At 39.1% G+C, this 15,869-nt stretch overlaps 2 protein-coding genes across 3 annotated transcripts; both read right to left on the bottom strand.

Moving 5' to 3' along the window:
* Positions 1-146: 146 nt before the first annotated feature.
* Positions 147-10,461, bottom strand: LOC144082376 (SLAIN motif-containing protein-like). 2 transcript variants are annotated; one of them, XM_077609504.1, is made up of 9 exons: positions 10,188-10,461; positions 8,585-9,201; positions 5,918-6,054; positions 5,136-5,258; positions 3,527-3,667; positions 3,029-3,358; positions 2,770-2,913; positions 1,644-1,929; positions 147-974 (listed from the first exon to the last, which is right to left on the bottom strand). In XM_077609504.1, the coding sequence occupies exons 2-9, from the start codon at positions 9,193-9,195 to the stop codon at positions 920-922; spliced, it is 1,827 nt and encodes a 608-aa protein (XP_077465630.1). In that variant the 5' UTR covers positions 9,196-9,201; positions 10,188-10,461; the 3' UTR covers positions 147-919. The 2 variants fall into 2 exon arrangements, with proteins under 2 accessions (XP_077465630.1, XP_077465632.1); XM_077609506.1 differs by having other exon boundaries at positions 2,770-2,910.
* A 1,642-nt stretch (positions 10,462-12,103) lies between these two features.
* On the bottom strand, positions 12,104-15,640 carry LOC144082982 (uncharacterized). Its single transcript, XM_077610502.1, has 7 exons — positions 15,525-15,640; positions 14,204-14,311; positions 13,712-13,747; positions 13,208-13,294; positions 12,797-12,832; positions 12,568-12,654; positions 12,104-12,311 (listed from the first exon to the last, which is right to left on the bottom strand). The coding sequence occupies exons 2-7, from the start codon at positions 14,301-14,303 to the stop codon at positions 12,268-12,270; spliced, it is 390 nt and encodes a 129-aa protein (XP_077466628.1). The 5' UTR covers positions 14,304-14,311; positions 15,525-15,640; the 3' UTR covers positions 12,104-12,267.
* Between the last annotated feature and the right edge of the window lie 229 nt (positions 15,641-15,869).

Below are 15,869 nucleotides of genomic sequence, written 5' to 3'. Positions count from 1 at the left end.
TAGGCCATTTTGTGGCGATGGGTGGGGTAGCAGTTTTGGTTATCCACCCAGGAAACAACAACATTCTCTTACTGCAGCTATTCCAGATTGGAACTTGGTCAGCCTGTGATGATAGTGGGGAACAAGAACGCACACAAAAAAACATGTTAGGTTTTAGATTGATCTTTATTTAACATCTTTATTCTCATTTCTTTTCAAATGTACTCTGATAATGAAATCTTTCCTAAGGCAGGAGGGACGTATTGCATAAACATTTTTTTCCGTAGATTCAAAACACTAAAACATCCCAACCAGCTTGTAGATATGCAATATTATCAATATTGTAACATAGATGACCAGTGATCATATAGAAATGCTCCTTGGCACAAATCATTTTTTTTGTCTGAGACGTAAGCGAGATGTGATGCTGAAGTTTACGAGAACACAAACCTGACGATAATCCAATCAACAATACCTTCAGCAATTCCCAAAAATTGTGCAACAAAACATAAAATTGTCATATTACAATTTCATGAGACCAGAAAAAACAAAAAAACATCAAGCATGCGTTACTTAGTGCCTACCTCTAGTAGGAATTTAAACAGGAGATGACAACTTTCCTTAGAACTCCATATTAATAACATCACAAAGCAAATACAATTGATGAATAGTACAGCAGTTTCAAACAATTACCATAGAAAAATATGTAAAATTGACCCAAACAAATCTTCTGGAAGCACTTGAGATTGTCCTAACATTTTTTGGAGTGTGCCTTCTTGTTTGCCAACAGATCCATGCTGGTTATTGTTGACAATGCTTCATGCAAGACAAAGAGATGAATCTCCACAAAAATCCAGTCCCCTCTTGCTTTTTTAAGATGTCCATGAGAAGAGGTTAAGTGAGGATTGCAGCAGTAAATACCCATCATAGGACATCAACTTCAGTAGCAGCCATCTTTCCAGGATTCCTCGGCGGTTTTAACCATGCCCAACGACCTATTAAGAAGATCCAAAGTCTTTATCGTCTCTGTTCTCGGAAGTGCTTGGAGGGTAATAAAACTATGTTGTAACAAAGGTCAGCAATGAAATGACTTCATAAGTAGGACAAATAAGCTTTATAATTGAATTTAAGCATCAAGGTAAAGTGTTTAGAAGTATGTAGTTTCTCAGCTATGTAGGTCGACATTGCTTTACATCCAGACCAGAAAGACACTTTACCAGTTGAAGTTTGACTGAAATCTAATAAACCTAGCACAAAAGTCAAAAAGTTATTTAACAACACTTTGAGAAACTTCCACTCAAGGAGCAATAAATGTGATTCAGTTTGTTGAAATGTCTGATTATAGCAATAAAAAAAAAATGTGAATCAAATCAAATCTTTTCATTGACTTTGCCAAGAAAATCCTATGATTATAAAACTGTTCACTCAATACATTACCCTAACAGCTTAAACATACTCAAGCAAAAAAAAGCATATTCATTTCCGTGAAATGTTTTACAACGCATTCTCAAAGGTCGCTGAATTTATTTCATTTGTCATTTAGAACACAACCATTAAACCATTTTCTTTGTTTTTATATGGAAACAACTTCAGAATCAAGCAGAATCACGGTACCGAATTTGTTTTAATATTTTAGGGGACCCAGAGGATTTTATAGTGCTTACCTTCTGGTTGGTTGCGACAGTTTACTTCTGGTAGGTACGGACTGTCCTCGGCTCACTGCGGTTCGCCCCACACCAGTCGAGGCTCTTCCTGGTATATAGGATCCGCCGTTAGAAGATGCAGCAGGCTGGACCCGACGACCCCCTGAAACAGCGGGTGCTTGAATAACAGGCAGTCCTCTGGACGTCTGACGAGATGCTATAGAGCCCATGGGGTCGACAGCTTTCACTGGAGCCCGCAGAGAAAGAGGAGATTGGCCATTGCTCCGCAGTCGACTAGAAGCCATACCTTAAGTAAAAAACAGACAGCGCTTGTAAATAGTGTCCCTACCAACACCCTTTGAAACCATGTGAATAGCCTGCTTTCATTTCTCACAGAAAACAGACTATTTGCTCATCATTTAAAAAGGAATTAATAAAAAAATCGGAGTCACAATAGTAATACAGTGGTACCTTGTGATACAACATGCTCGTCATACAACATGCTCGTGTTACGACGAAAATTTCAATCGAATAATTCGCTCGCGATACAATTAAAATTTCGAGATGCGACAAAGCCAGGTGGCCATAACATGAGAGGCTGTTTATCATTGTAGCGCACTGTCTTTTTTTGCCGCATCTCTTTCGTGTATAACTACTAAATCTACGAGGACTGAACGATTTATTCAGACTAGTTTCGACCAGGAAACGCACAACGCGCATGCGCGGGCAAAAAGAGGGCTTTCTGGGTGATATAGTATACTCGTGCACACAACACCAATAGTCAATGGCACCCTTTCTCAGAATAAAACTTCATTACCCACAATCAATACATGGGAAGCTCAGCTATGGCATTTCCTGTTGTTCTTTCTAAGGCAAGAAGGTCCCGCGATCGTTCTTTAAAGACTATTTCTCGTTGGCAAGTGGTCGTGCGTTATCCTATTGTGAGGACATTTGTGCGCATCATTTTCGGAGTTACGAAAAGCTCGACATACGATCTCAGTCTTGGAACGGATTACGATCGTATGTCGAGGTACCACTGTAATTGAAACACAATGTGGGGGTGAATAAATGGAAACAGCATTCTGAGGAATGAGGGAGAGACAAGAGGTAATTGTGATTCTATAAGGGGTCCAGGGTAGAGGGTTACCTGAGGATGGGGAGGGAGTCAAGTGGGACATGCGATTGCCAGAGCTCTGGAGGTTAGCCTCCATGCTGCGGCTGTTTCTGACCGCCTCCAGGGAACGCAGGCTGGTGCGAGGGGCCAGATTAGGCATGCTGTGCCTCAACTCTTCTGGAAATAGAGGCATTAAGCAAGAAGAGTTTGTTTGGCACAATTACTGTCGTCACCCTGTTGCTCATACTTTGACCATTTATATACACACGAACCGCCAGAAGCTGTGACATACCCTCGCTCTTGGCAAATTTGAGAAGCTCCGCGCTAGGCCCCTGTAAAGATCGTCTGGGAGTTCTTGCACGAGGCGCACACAGTCTGCTATTGTGCTCTTGTCCATGGTTGGACGTGGAGGGCGACAAACACCGAGGTGAGCCTAAAGGAGAGGGAGTGAAGCGGTGGCGTTGCTGAGGGACAGGGCTGAATTCATCTTCTTCATCTTCCAGGCTATAGTTGTCAAATTCCTGGTCGCTGTAGGTACCGCCCCGGCGAAGGGACTGAAGGGATGTTGTCGAACTGCGGCGTGAAGCAGACGCTGAACTAGAAGCGTAATCTTGCCTCAGACCTGAAATTAAAAAAGATATACATGACAAATTACAGATCCTGTTATCTTGTGATGATGGAACCTCATTTTGCTGTTGTTTTCAGATAACGATTGTCTCATTTGTTGCTGCAACGTTGTGTTGTTGTTGCGTTGAAATATTGTTGGGAGAAAACTCAAGTCTCTACTTACTCTCTTCTTGTAAACGAGCCATGATCTGGACATCTGTTAGATCCTGCAGTTTATAACCCATGGAGATTGAGTCATCTGAAGTACTGAGCTCGCTATCTATAGAAGACTGAGAACTCATGGTTGATGGCACACCACAGGCACCTGTCAGGGGAGAGGATGTATTAGAAAACAAAATGTGTATTGGTTTAGTCATGGAAAGGCACCAAGCCATAATACACTGCCCTGTTGTGTAAAACCTCATTTAAAAATATTGGAGTCTTCTATTAAAATATTGTAAATAAAAAAAATATATTCGTTTATTGATTTGTTGCACTCAACTTTATAAGGAATGTTGTGTTAACATATAAAAACAGTAGGTACAAAATACCAAAAGGCATTTAAACTGACAAAAAAGACAACATAGCAAATTGGTGGGATTGTTCTGGATCACATCACCATAAGCCATGCAAAAACTGTTAATTATAGGTTTTGCCACCAACATTAGCAATGTGAGAAAAATGTCAGGAAAACCAAGAGAGTGAATGTAACACCCATTAAAACAAGTTAGACGGTTAGATTTCATCGATGTTAGCACTACTTAAACATATTTAAAATACATGTTAAGTCCCACCAAAGAAAATATACTTTAAATAATTACCAACCGTCTTTCTAGCAGTTCGGCTGAAAATCAAACAGACCTTATAATTCTATATTCTTATTATATACACTTAAGCGTGAGATTTTAGACCCTATTAATAGCCACAAATGTGGCGACACTAGGTAAGAACGAATAATGTCCTTTATTTCCAACATTATTTGGCAGCTATTACTGGTTTCTAATTTGCTGTTTCCTTTGTTCCCCTTTCTGACCTGTTTGAGGAATCAACAGTTGTGCAGTTAAAGGATAATATGTTGAAAACCGTACATTTTAATCTCATCTGTTGTTCTAGTTTGTCATTAAAAAAAACAGTGAACAAAGATGTCAACTGCCAACGTTTGCTGTTCAATAGATCACTTGTTATCAGTTTTATTTGTTTTAGGGGTTTTACAAGTACATATTCTTTTCAAACAGTACATGTGACACCTAATGAGGTGTATCCGAAAAGCTTTTACTACCTAGTCACTATCCATAAAGATAAGAAAGAGTTCTTAAAGTGTCTTTTGTTGTATAATTCTGTGGTTCACATGTACTTGCTTATATTAAGCATGACTATTGTTTTAGAAACTCCTTGGATAGCAAATAAACACTTACTAATTATGGTAGCTATTATATCTTTGACAAGTTTTTATTTATCAAAATTGGAACTCAATCTACATCTGTCAATCCTCAGTTGTTCATGTGGTCCATATTCTCTAAGTTTTTGTTAACCTGCTTTTCTTTGAAACAGTAATGGACAAAACAACAGTAAACACGGATTAGCTGAACACCGACCAAATGAAAAGGAATAGAAGTCATTTAAAGTATAACCATGGTCTACATTTGCCCCAGTCAAACATGCAAAATGCCCTCAAGTGAACAAATTGTCGACACATTCGTGCACACATAACAAGTGACCTACATCCCCAGGTCAGTCCATCTTTGGTGTTGTGCGGAATGTGAGGAGCAGAGCGTGTTAATGTCATGCCATACCTGAGCTGCCACAGGTTAGTAGAGATTTGTTAGTTGATTTGTGGTACCCAGGAGAGATCAGGCCTGAGCCTGCTGAGCCTGCCTCTGCTGATGGGCTGCTGTACATGTTCCTCCACCGGGATGCTGTGGGGGAAACAAGAAAAGATGGATAGAATGACCCATTATGGAGCACAGACAAAGGAAAAGGTGGGTCAAGTGTAATGCATAAGTTTACACAGGGGGTCCTAATAACAAAAAGATTCAAAATGAAACTAGTGATTGCTATCTAGGACGGTAAAATACAAGTGAAAACATTTTAAGTAGATGTAACGGTGCCTTATTGTTACCACCTAAATAGTAAGTATGGCTTGCCAAAACATGCAATTTCACTTCTATTCCTACCATTAGGAAACTTGGCTCTTAAAGAAGCACTTAACCAAGTGCATAACTTTTGAAGTCATTCGACTCTCCACTGAATATCTTTGTTGTCTGGCCTCTGAAAAGAGCTAATAGTAGAACTGCACACATAAAAAATTGAAGGGTGTTTTGGATGAGGGATTTACTTTGCCCCAAATGTACACTCTACATACATTTGGCAGACTATTGCAGATGAATTGTCACCAAAAATGCAGTTGGTTCACATTGAACTTCCTGTTTAATGGTGAGAATAACTTGAATTGAAACTTGAAGGCCTGGCGGGTGCGGCTTAGTTAGTTTCGCCTTGGCGTCCGACAATTACGGTGATGAAATTTGGTTCCACGATGGAAACAAGCATGATAACATATATTACGTATAACACATACTCTGGTCCAAACGACTCATGAGGGTCCGACATGCCTTCTCCGTTTCTGGGCTCCGTTGGTCCAAAACCTGCCGACACCACTTCAGAGGAGACTCGGGGACTGCATCAGATACTTGTTTTTTAGGTGACACGTACAACCTGACGACAACAAAGAAAACACATTATTACAAGAAAGAAAAAGTGAAATAGCCCGAAATTGTCATTGCATATTATTTTAGAGGAAGGAGAGGCAATCAATGCATCGAGACAGTAATGGTGCAAGTTTCCAAAATTGAACATGTTTGTTATACTAGATGACAACACAGCTGTTATATTGAGGCTTGGCTATTAATTCAAATGATCTACTTCATCCAAAAAAATGACCTCATAGAAGTTCAAGTGTTTTTCACAGTAAAGAAGCTGCCAGAAGCTTTGAAGTGATGCTCACATGGGCCGATCCTTTGAGGTGTGCACACAAAAGACTCAGCCCAACTGGTTCAGAACCAGAATCACCCACAAATGATCTTTTCAGTGAACAAATACAAAAGCGGGTAAATTCCCAGTGGAATGAGCAACAAGAGAAAAAAAATATTCAGGTCACACATCCCACTGTGCATCCACAACGTAAACTGTTTAAAAGGAGTGTTACGTCAGATTTGCACTTCAATTATTGACTAACTGGCCGTAATATTTGAGTAGAGATGAAAGAATCATGGATTGGGGATATAGTGATAACACTGGTTAAGCAGGTGAACAACGGATAAACTATATTAACATATTAAAAACTGATTTGCGACCACGAAACGTTTTTCTTTCTGATTTTGTGTTCATAAACGGATGTCCCACCAGTTAAATTTTAACTGCTTGAAATGCAAAACTAGCATTATAACCCTTCCTGATTCTCCATTGCGACGCACTTATTTGACAATCCAAAGGAGAACGGATTTTGTGTGCATCATTATTTTGACCCTGGTTACAATATCATATTTTGCCACTGATCTTACATATTGCTTCTTTAATGACTGTAATGGGATAAATTCAGGTGTTTCATTCTTTCTATTCACTGACTCACAACCTGCAGCTTGGCTATAATAAGAATTACCGGGTCAAAAAGTGCAGTACAGCCTTGGATTTACACTTGGCATGAGATAATGTTCAATTTTGTTGACACAGTAATTATAGTTGTAGGCACCAATAGTGTGTGTACTGTGTGTATGTGCAGAAATTCCCAGTTACTGCCAATGCCTGCCCTGGATAAAAATGGTACGAGAGGAAGGCCATAGGGCATAAAAAAAACGTGACAAACAAATCATGCGAGTCACACGCTGTGATGGACCCTGACAACAGGGGAAAAAAAATTAAAACTTCTTTTGATATTAAAAATTGAGCTGACTTATGGGAACACATTTTACACACAATTTTCAGTCTAGTCACTTAAGTTGTAAGAGTTCAAGCGTAAAGTCACAAATCATTATCACTAGCCTCCAGCAAGTCTTATGAGACTTCAGATAATTCACAACAATGAATATCATGTACGTTTTGTTTTCAGTTCAAGCTTCGATGACAAAAACTCTAGGAAATCTTCTGTTGTCTTTGGCATTAGAGATATGATTCAATTTCAAAATTATTGTTGTTCTGCCCAGCTGAGCATGACTTTAATTCATGCTGTGTTACGATTGGTCCCCAGATTCCCTCGAGTTCTTCCGCACCAGTGTTTTTGTCCCAGTTGCAGTCCGGTCACAGTTGGGGCCCTGCGTCACATGCTGCGCAATCCCACCCAAAGCAGTTTATCCATGCGACAGCAGCTAGGCCAGCTCAGATTATGTTGCTACCAGGATTACTGGGTATTTTGGCTATGATGCACCACTAAATCACATATGGTATGGCTAATGATGAAATAAGACGTGAATAGACTGGCTGTTAAGCAAGCAGATAAACTGGCTGGTTTTAGCCTTTTGGATTATATCTACTTTTGGAAATGATATGGCGTATATTCAAAATATGGAAGCTAATAAGCAAATAAAACTGATCTACAGTCAAAACGAACAGAAGCACTTGGCCAAAAATTAGCAGTGACTAACGTTTCAAAACGATGCATAACTTTGTTTAATATAAACTAGTGCTATACAACCTATAAATGTTTTTAAACAGTGTTGTCAAAAAAGAATAAAACAATAACATTTTTGTGTGTAAAATGTGGAACATGTTTAAAATATTAACTATTTTCATTCACATAACTCTTAGCATTAAACAAAAAATACATACAAAAGGATTCGGCTAACTTGTTACTTAAGCGGTTTTCCTTATTTATAGTTAACTTTTGTTAAGTGAGCAATGAGCAACTCCTAGTATTCATGCCTTCGCAAGTTAGTACTACTTTAATACCCACTGCCTTCCTTTCCTTTGCTCATAAATTGCAAAAGATGACTTGCCGTGCAGCTCATCCTGAATACATATATTAATAAAAACATTTTGCCAATTTATGCAAAATCCCAAACGGCTTAAGTAGACATAACAGTCACTAGCCCTATGGCTAGAAAGTCAGTCATAAGCAACTGAAAATTTGGACGTGACTCATCTTTCTGAAGACTTCTGAATTAAGACAAATGAGTTATGACATTCAATGTATCACTGTATGGTCATATGTTGAGACATTGTTGCAATATGTTGTGCAGTTGAAAGAACATACCAGCTGTCCTCATCTTCCAATTCAGCACACTCATCTTCCAAATCAAGAATGTCCACCTCATCAAGAGCCGATTGCTCTACCCCCGAATCGCTTTCTGCAAGTGTCTCGGACTCATAGCTCTCTTGCGATGGACTATCTGGCGTTTGGCTTTGACCTTGTCTTGGCCCTCCACTACAGGTCAGGGTGAGGAAGCCGGCGCACGGGCCGATATCCTCGACCGCGTCTTCATCCTCATCCTCCTCGGGTCTGATGGACCCAGGGAGAAGGAACATGTTGCTGCTGCCAGTGAAGTTTTCTAGTGGGGGTGACAGGTCCAAGTCTCTGCTGGTGGCTGAACAGTTAAGCCGGTCGTCGATGCCGACAGCCAATGTGAGGTTGCTCTCGCTGCTGGCTCCTCGATTGATTGTGTTTTTGCCGCCCCTGTTGCGCAAGGTCTCATTCTGCATTTCCAGTCTATGAACAAGTTCCTGCAATTTTCGGACCTCCTCCAGCTCTACCCCCGCTTGAGCACCTTCCATCTCTTCCTTGCATCCCAGGATGGAGCCCTCCAGGCCAGGGGGACTGACATTATCTGGCTGGGCCACCAGGCCTGCACTTTCTGGAACCACCATTATTCTCTGTTGAGGGTTAAACTCAGATTAGAACATGTAAATGAAACGATGGCCAATTATATTCCCATATATTCTCCCCCCCCCCCCCCCCCCCCCCCCATCTACTATTTCAACACTGCACATAGACCATGCATTTGAAAATTTTCTTAACGTTCTAACTTTGAAACATTGCATGCTTTGAACGAAGGATTCTCTCGTTTACGGCTGTGACAAAACCTCTCAAACCCTTTGTTTTTAACCCACCAAACAATTTTAAATTCAAAATCCCTAAATGTATCTTATTCTACATATTTCAAACCCCCCAAATCATATTCACATAATATACACATTTTTAAAAAAATCAGGAAATCAATGTGCACAAGAATTGCTTACAGTTTTCGCGCAAACATAAGTTTTTAATAAAGCTGGATAAAAACTTTTTTTGGCATCACCCCATTCATTCACAATGGTAAAAACGATCCAAAATCAACCAAAAGTGGCCTGGGGGAAAAACAAAATCAACAGAAAATGATCCATAATACATAACTAGCACCGACAATGAGTTACTAGGATGTGATCTGAAAAAAACTCCAAATTTAATAGGAAGTGATCGAGAATCTACATGGATTTAATTTCCCAGATTAAGCATTCCCAGGAAGCTGCTTTTTCTATTGTACATTTATAATAACCAATGCTCGTTTTAAACCCTCTCTGAATAGTTCCACAGACAATGAAAGAGATCAGAACAAAAAAGGGGACAAACCATCTTCAGACGACCCAACGGTATCAAGATTATAATAACAACGAAACGACGTTGATATTCACAAACAGGTTTACACCACTTTTTGCTCGTTATGACATTCGAAGGAAAAGGCACACCACCATTACAAAAATACGAATACATACGCAATACTGCAGTATTATTGCTGTGATCGATTTATCAGAATTGCCAACTAGCTATGTCCTTGCAGTAGTACTGTTTGCTCTTAGCCGGACTAGCAAAACAAACGTACCGGTAAGTGTTCCGTGTTGTCCCCGCGATCCGTGACAAGTGAACGTGCCCGCCACTCCGAAATCAAACAAGTCCCCCCACCGCCAGCGACCAGATGTATGAAGGAGGGAATCCCAATCCAGCAAAGATTATCATCGATGGTCGCGAAGACCCTCGTCTGCCCTTACTTTCGGCCCATGTTGTCCTGACGCTAGTGGGACCTCAGCACTTGCACTCATGTCGCTAACTAGCTTGTTGATGGACTTAAGTTAGCATCCAGAGCTGAGCAAGACCCGCAGAGCCCCTCCCACCGTAGAGTGTTTCCTGTCTTATCGGGCGCCCCCTACTGGAGAGGCAAATTAAAGGCAAATGGTGGACACGGTGCGTGTGTTCTACAACTGCTGGGTGTTTTATATGTAGTAGTACTTCAAAACCTGGAATAAATACAGCTAACACAGGCACACACAGCTTCTTCAATCTAAAATGTACCGCATTAAGTAAGCATACTGTATATAAATTAAGCATTACTCAAATGATACATGTACACAATTTTATTTATTATTTTTTGAAATACTATGCGTGTACGTCAGTCAGTCAGTGGGTGTGGTAACTGACATAAAAACAATGTTGCAACTGTAAACTGTAATTTGCTCGATTAACACAGGTCTAAGAAACTCGGCCTCACAGTGGGGGACCCGGGTTCAAATCCAGGTCAGTCCACTTGTGTGGAGTTTGGATGTTCTCCCCAGGCCTGCGTGGGTTTTCTCCGGCTACTCCTGTTTCCTCGCACATTCCAAAGACAAGCATGGTAGGCTGATTGGACACACTGAATTGTCCCGAGGTATGAGTGTGAGCGTGAATGGTTGTTTGTCTCCTTGTGCCCTGTGATTGGCTGGCCACCAATTCAGGGTTTCCCCCACCTCTGGCTTGAAGTCAGCTGGGATAGGCTCCAGCACCCCCCGCGACCCTAGTGAGGATAAAGCGGTTCAGAAAATGAGATGAGATAAATACTCAGATGTGGGGGTGGCCCAGTGGACTAGTAGTTAGCATGTCGGCCTCACAGTTCTGCAGTCGAGGGTTCAATCCCAGGTCGGTCTTCACTGTGTGAAGTTTGCAGTTCTCCCTGGACTTGTGTAGGTTTTCTCTGGGTACTCTGGTTCCCAACCACATTCCTTAGACATGCAAACTAGGCTCTAGCACCCCCTGCTACCCTTGTGAAGACAAGCGGTTCATAAAATGAATAAATTAACTTGGATGTTTTTTTCATAAGAATGTCATTTTTACTTGGTGTTCTATGGCACTTTTAAGGTGACGAATTCGCTGGAGAACTAAAGTCCTAAAAGCAGGAAATATTTCAATAATGATAATGAATTTATTTCACACTATCTATAGATAAAAATTGAACTATCAATCCATTTATTCGTATATAGCAACTCAGGAAAACATACTGAGTGACAAAAATTCAGTTGCAACAGAGCTTTCATGAATGTTTGATCCAAATAAAGTGGATATCGCAAACGGAATCTGCATGAACTTTTCTTAGTTTTGTATATACTTGGATGGTTATATAACTAAGGTCTACTGTTTAGTGTGGAATGTTTGTCTGTTTTTAAATAGTTGCCTGTTACGGAAGATAAGAGCTTGCACTCTCATAGGGAAATCTGTCTCATAAAAGAAAACATGCATTACCGGTTGGAGCAATTATCCTCATCCTCAATGGCTCATTAGCCTTTTTAAATGTGTTTACCGTACATTGATTTCGCAGTATGGTACAAAAACAACGCTCATTTTACCCAAGCACCCGAAACCCTTCAATGATATTTGTTTTCTCAATTGTTACATGCTTAGGTCTGCAATAATATGACTCATGGGGAGGGGAATTACATTTGAGAACTGAATTTTATGGATGTGAATCTCAAAATCTTTTGTCAAACTCTGTAAGATACAATTTGCTTTTATTTTTTATTTTTTTTAAAGAGTGATTCAAATACACAAAGGGCAGTAATACATTTTTCAATAACTCATGTTGGCCTATGAAGGTGGCAGATGGAACTGGACCACATTGAAGAAGGGAAGAAGTCAAGCTTCAGTAAGTGAGTGAGTCATTTACGTCCACCCTTCATCATTTTCTTTTCATCCTGAATATCTATAAAAAAAATAAAAAAATAAAGAGAGACGAAGAAAAAACATATTTCATTAAGATTAAATGCATGAATGAATGTGACCAATAGCTTGATTTAAACAGATACATGTAATCTTGCAGAAAAAACCCAACATGAAATAACATAACATTTTGTATTTCCCCCCCAGAGCATTTGGTGCCCCATTTTCAAGGGTTATGTGCAGGATCATACTGTCATATCAAACAGGATACAGTATTTTATTCAAGGGTTTCCACTCACCCTTTGGAGTCGGAAGTTTGTTCTTCTCTTCTGTTGTTGTCTTTCGCAGCTTTTTCACATCAAAATCTGCAACTTCCTTCCGGCAAGCTGTCAAAATATCAAATTATCTTACTAAGTAAACTGATGTTTTTTGCAAATCAACATGTTTTTGCACGGTTACTCCTTAAAACAATAACAAGTGTTCATTTTCTCATAGGATCATTCCCCCCAAAAAATCTTGAATACTTACTTTCTCCTTTTATTATTGTCTTTTCAGTCTCGATGTCTAAAAAAATAATCAAAATGGAGATAAGGAAAAACACATTAACCAAGAGTTAGAATTAAACAATCATTGAAATTAACTTCATTATTTAAATGCAGTTGAATAAATGTTAAAATGCTTGACTGTATTATATGGTTGCTTATATTATAAGCACTAAATCAATAATAATATTGAATCCAATGAGTAATGTGTTAATGCACATATTGTACAATACTGTTCCACAACAATAATTCAACATTAGGAGCTATTTTTTGTGATGGATGTGTGTTTTGATAGATGACCTTTAAATCAAAATCTGCAGGTGTGATTAACAGCCTGTTGCACTGCTCCTGTTTACTGATTTACTGAATTGTGTTGCGTTCAATGTTTCCCACTTACCCACTGAAGTTGGAAGTTTATTCTTCTCCTCCGTTTTTGTCCTCCGCAGCTTTTTCACATCAAAGTCCTCTACTTCCTTCCGGCAAGCTATTTAAAAAGAAAACGATCTTCCTATGTAAATTTTCGTTATGACAAACCAATACCTGTTTTTGCACAATGAGTCCTAAAGTATCAACTGAAGCATTCATTTTCTCAAAGGTTCAATTCCACAAAGCTTTTTTTGAATATCATAAATTGCTAACGATACGATGCTACTTTTTCCCTTTGATTTTTTTTAGCAGTTTATTAAGGGTGCTTCCAAGATGCACCCTTAATAAACTAAATTTATTGGCTGCCAATGACAGTGCTTGACGTCCAATCTAATTGAAGTGTTAACCTACCCTACCTTATTATGTAAATAGGCGTGTCCACAAACCAGTTAGTGTTGTGCACGCTTAGTCCTAAAACAAGAACTAAAGTAGTAGTACGTATTCTTATCTATAAAGGTTTTGCTTCCATACTTACGTTCTTCGTTCACCATTTTCTTTTCTGCTTGGATTTCTAAAAATATAGATATTAAAAAAGAGAAAAATATTCAAGCACTTGATAATACAATGTTGAAAAAAACAACAGCTCATAAACTATACAAAATTCTACACCTAGTGTGTCAAACACATCGTTTTAAGTAGGCCACATAACTGTTTTGGTTTCCTGGAGTGTCATGTTTTTCCAACTAGGGTTGTCACATTGAGTCAAATAATCGATTAACAAAAGCATCTTGATACTGGTGAATCATTTTCAGACTATTTTTTCAACCCAAAAAACTCCCCTCCTCTTTTTTTTCAGGCTTTTTATACAATGCGAGTGAATGGCAGAAGGAGCTCCTCTTTATCAGTGGGTGTGTCTTCACAGTTGAAACTTGATCCAAAGTCTGCATGAACTTTTAATAGTTGGAAGGAAGTAGTATTGCCTTTTTAATGACAGGAATGGTATTGTAGTCAAAAAGTTGCCACATACCCGTCTGAGTAGGAAGTATATTCTTCTCCTCTGTTTCTATCTTCCGCAGTGTCTTCACGTTGAAGTTCTTCACTTCCTGTTTTACTGGATTGTCGCCCATTCTGAAAGCTTTTACAAGGGAAAGGTAATTTAACTCGTGTGCATTTCTTTAAACCATTGAAGGCCACTCATTCAACCAGTTGGCTGGCATTGACGGCACTAAAAGTGCAATCCGATCCAATTCACTTCTCGCCAAAATGGATTTGACGTCATGTGCTGTCAATGGCACTGAAACGAGCATTTACAGCCAATCCTTTTAATTCAAATGAATTGGAAGTCTATCCAATGATATGTAATGAATAAAATACCTTAAAGAAAAAAATACCTTAGAGCAGGGGTGTCAGACTCGGGTTGGTTCGCAGCCCGCATTAACGTCAACTTGATTTCACATAGGCCGGACCATTTTAGATATAATATTTAGAATTTTTTTTTTATAAATGGATTAAAAGAACTGGATTAAAATCCCTGAATATTCAGTTTTTTTTATAGATCTAAAACAATGTTTATTTTAGCTTTTTAAATATATTTTTAGATTTAAAAAAATGATTTTTGAACTAAAAACACAGAAAAATGGATTAAAAAATTACAATTATTGATTTAAAAAGGGGGAAAATCAGGAAATTTAATATACATCTATAGTCTTCATTTTAATTTGATCCTAAAACAGAAAGTCGGCACTCATGATTTACTTTCCCGGGCCACACAAAATGATGCGGTGGGCCAGATTTGGCCCCCGGGCCGCCACTTTGACACAGGTGCCTTAGTGTTACAGAGGGCCATAACTGGATGCATTTTGTTATTATTCCTTTTAAATAACAGCTTTCGAATGTGTTCACTGTAGTGACCAGTGTTTCAAAAGGGTTAAATCAACTTATTTTTAACTGAACTGTCTACTGCACAAACATTCCTGCACACAAAATCTCATTATGCGCCCATCACTTAAGGTGTGGCCAACATTTCATGCTCATACAGGTACACAAGCCCGATCTGCACTGTACCCTGAAGTTGCGCAACTTCCCAAATATACGTGAAACTACATTTCATAACATATCATATCATATACAATCTGCTAAACAAATTTAAAAAAGGACTGCAGCATGAAAAACAAACTTTTCTCATTTAAATTAGAAGTAGATGCATTGTGTAAGAAGAAAAACAAAAATCTGGTCATTTAAAAAAAAATCTGTAAAACAGAATGTGCAACCATAACAATATTTAGCGCCTAAATGGTTGCACAGCAAGATTGGAAACATACGCAGCTAAACACAGTCCATTAGTTTACCTTTTTGTAGAGTTGCGTGGTGCTCTGCAGGTAAGAAGAGTGTGAGGGATAGAAGCTAAGCAAACAATTGAACTCGAGGCAACGCCCCAATGTGCAGTCAACTATAACACCCATGCCATTGGCTCCCAAAGCATGCAAGCACTTCAATTGGTTTGAATATTAACCTTTCGGGAACAGTGGCCACTACAATGGAAAGCTATTTAAAGTTGAAAACTGAAGACCTTTAACCCTTTATGAGGCAAGTGACTATTTTTGCTTAAAATAAAACTTATTTTTTGACACCTGAAAGACCTTTTTTGGTCATTAACATACCTGTCAACCTCTGCCGATAACTGCCCTTATAAA

This window comes from Stigmatopora argus, chromosome 9, assembly GCF_051989625.1.
Source record: "Stigmatopora argus isolate UIUO_Sarg chromosome 9, RoL_Sarg_1.0, whole genome shotgun sequence".
Taxonomy (NCBI): domain Eukaryota; kingdom Metazoa; phylum Chordata; class Actinopteri; order Syngnathiformes; family Syngnathidae; genus Stigmatopora; species Stigmatopora argus.
The sequence above is the reverse complement of the archived record's forward strand: the minus strand, read 5'-3'. Positions and strand labels throughout refer to the sequence as shown.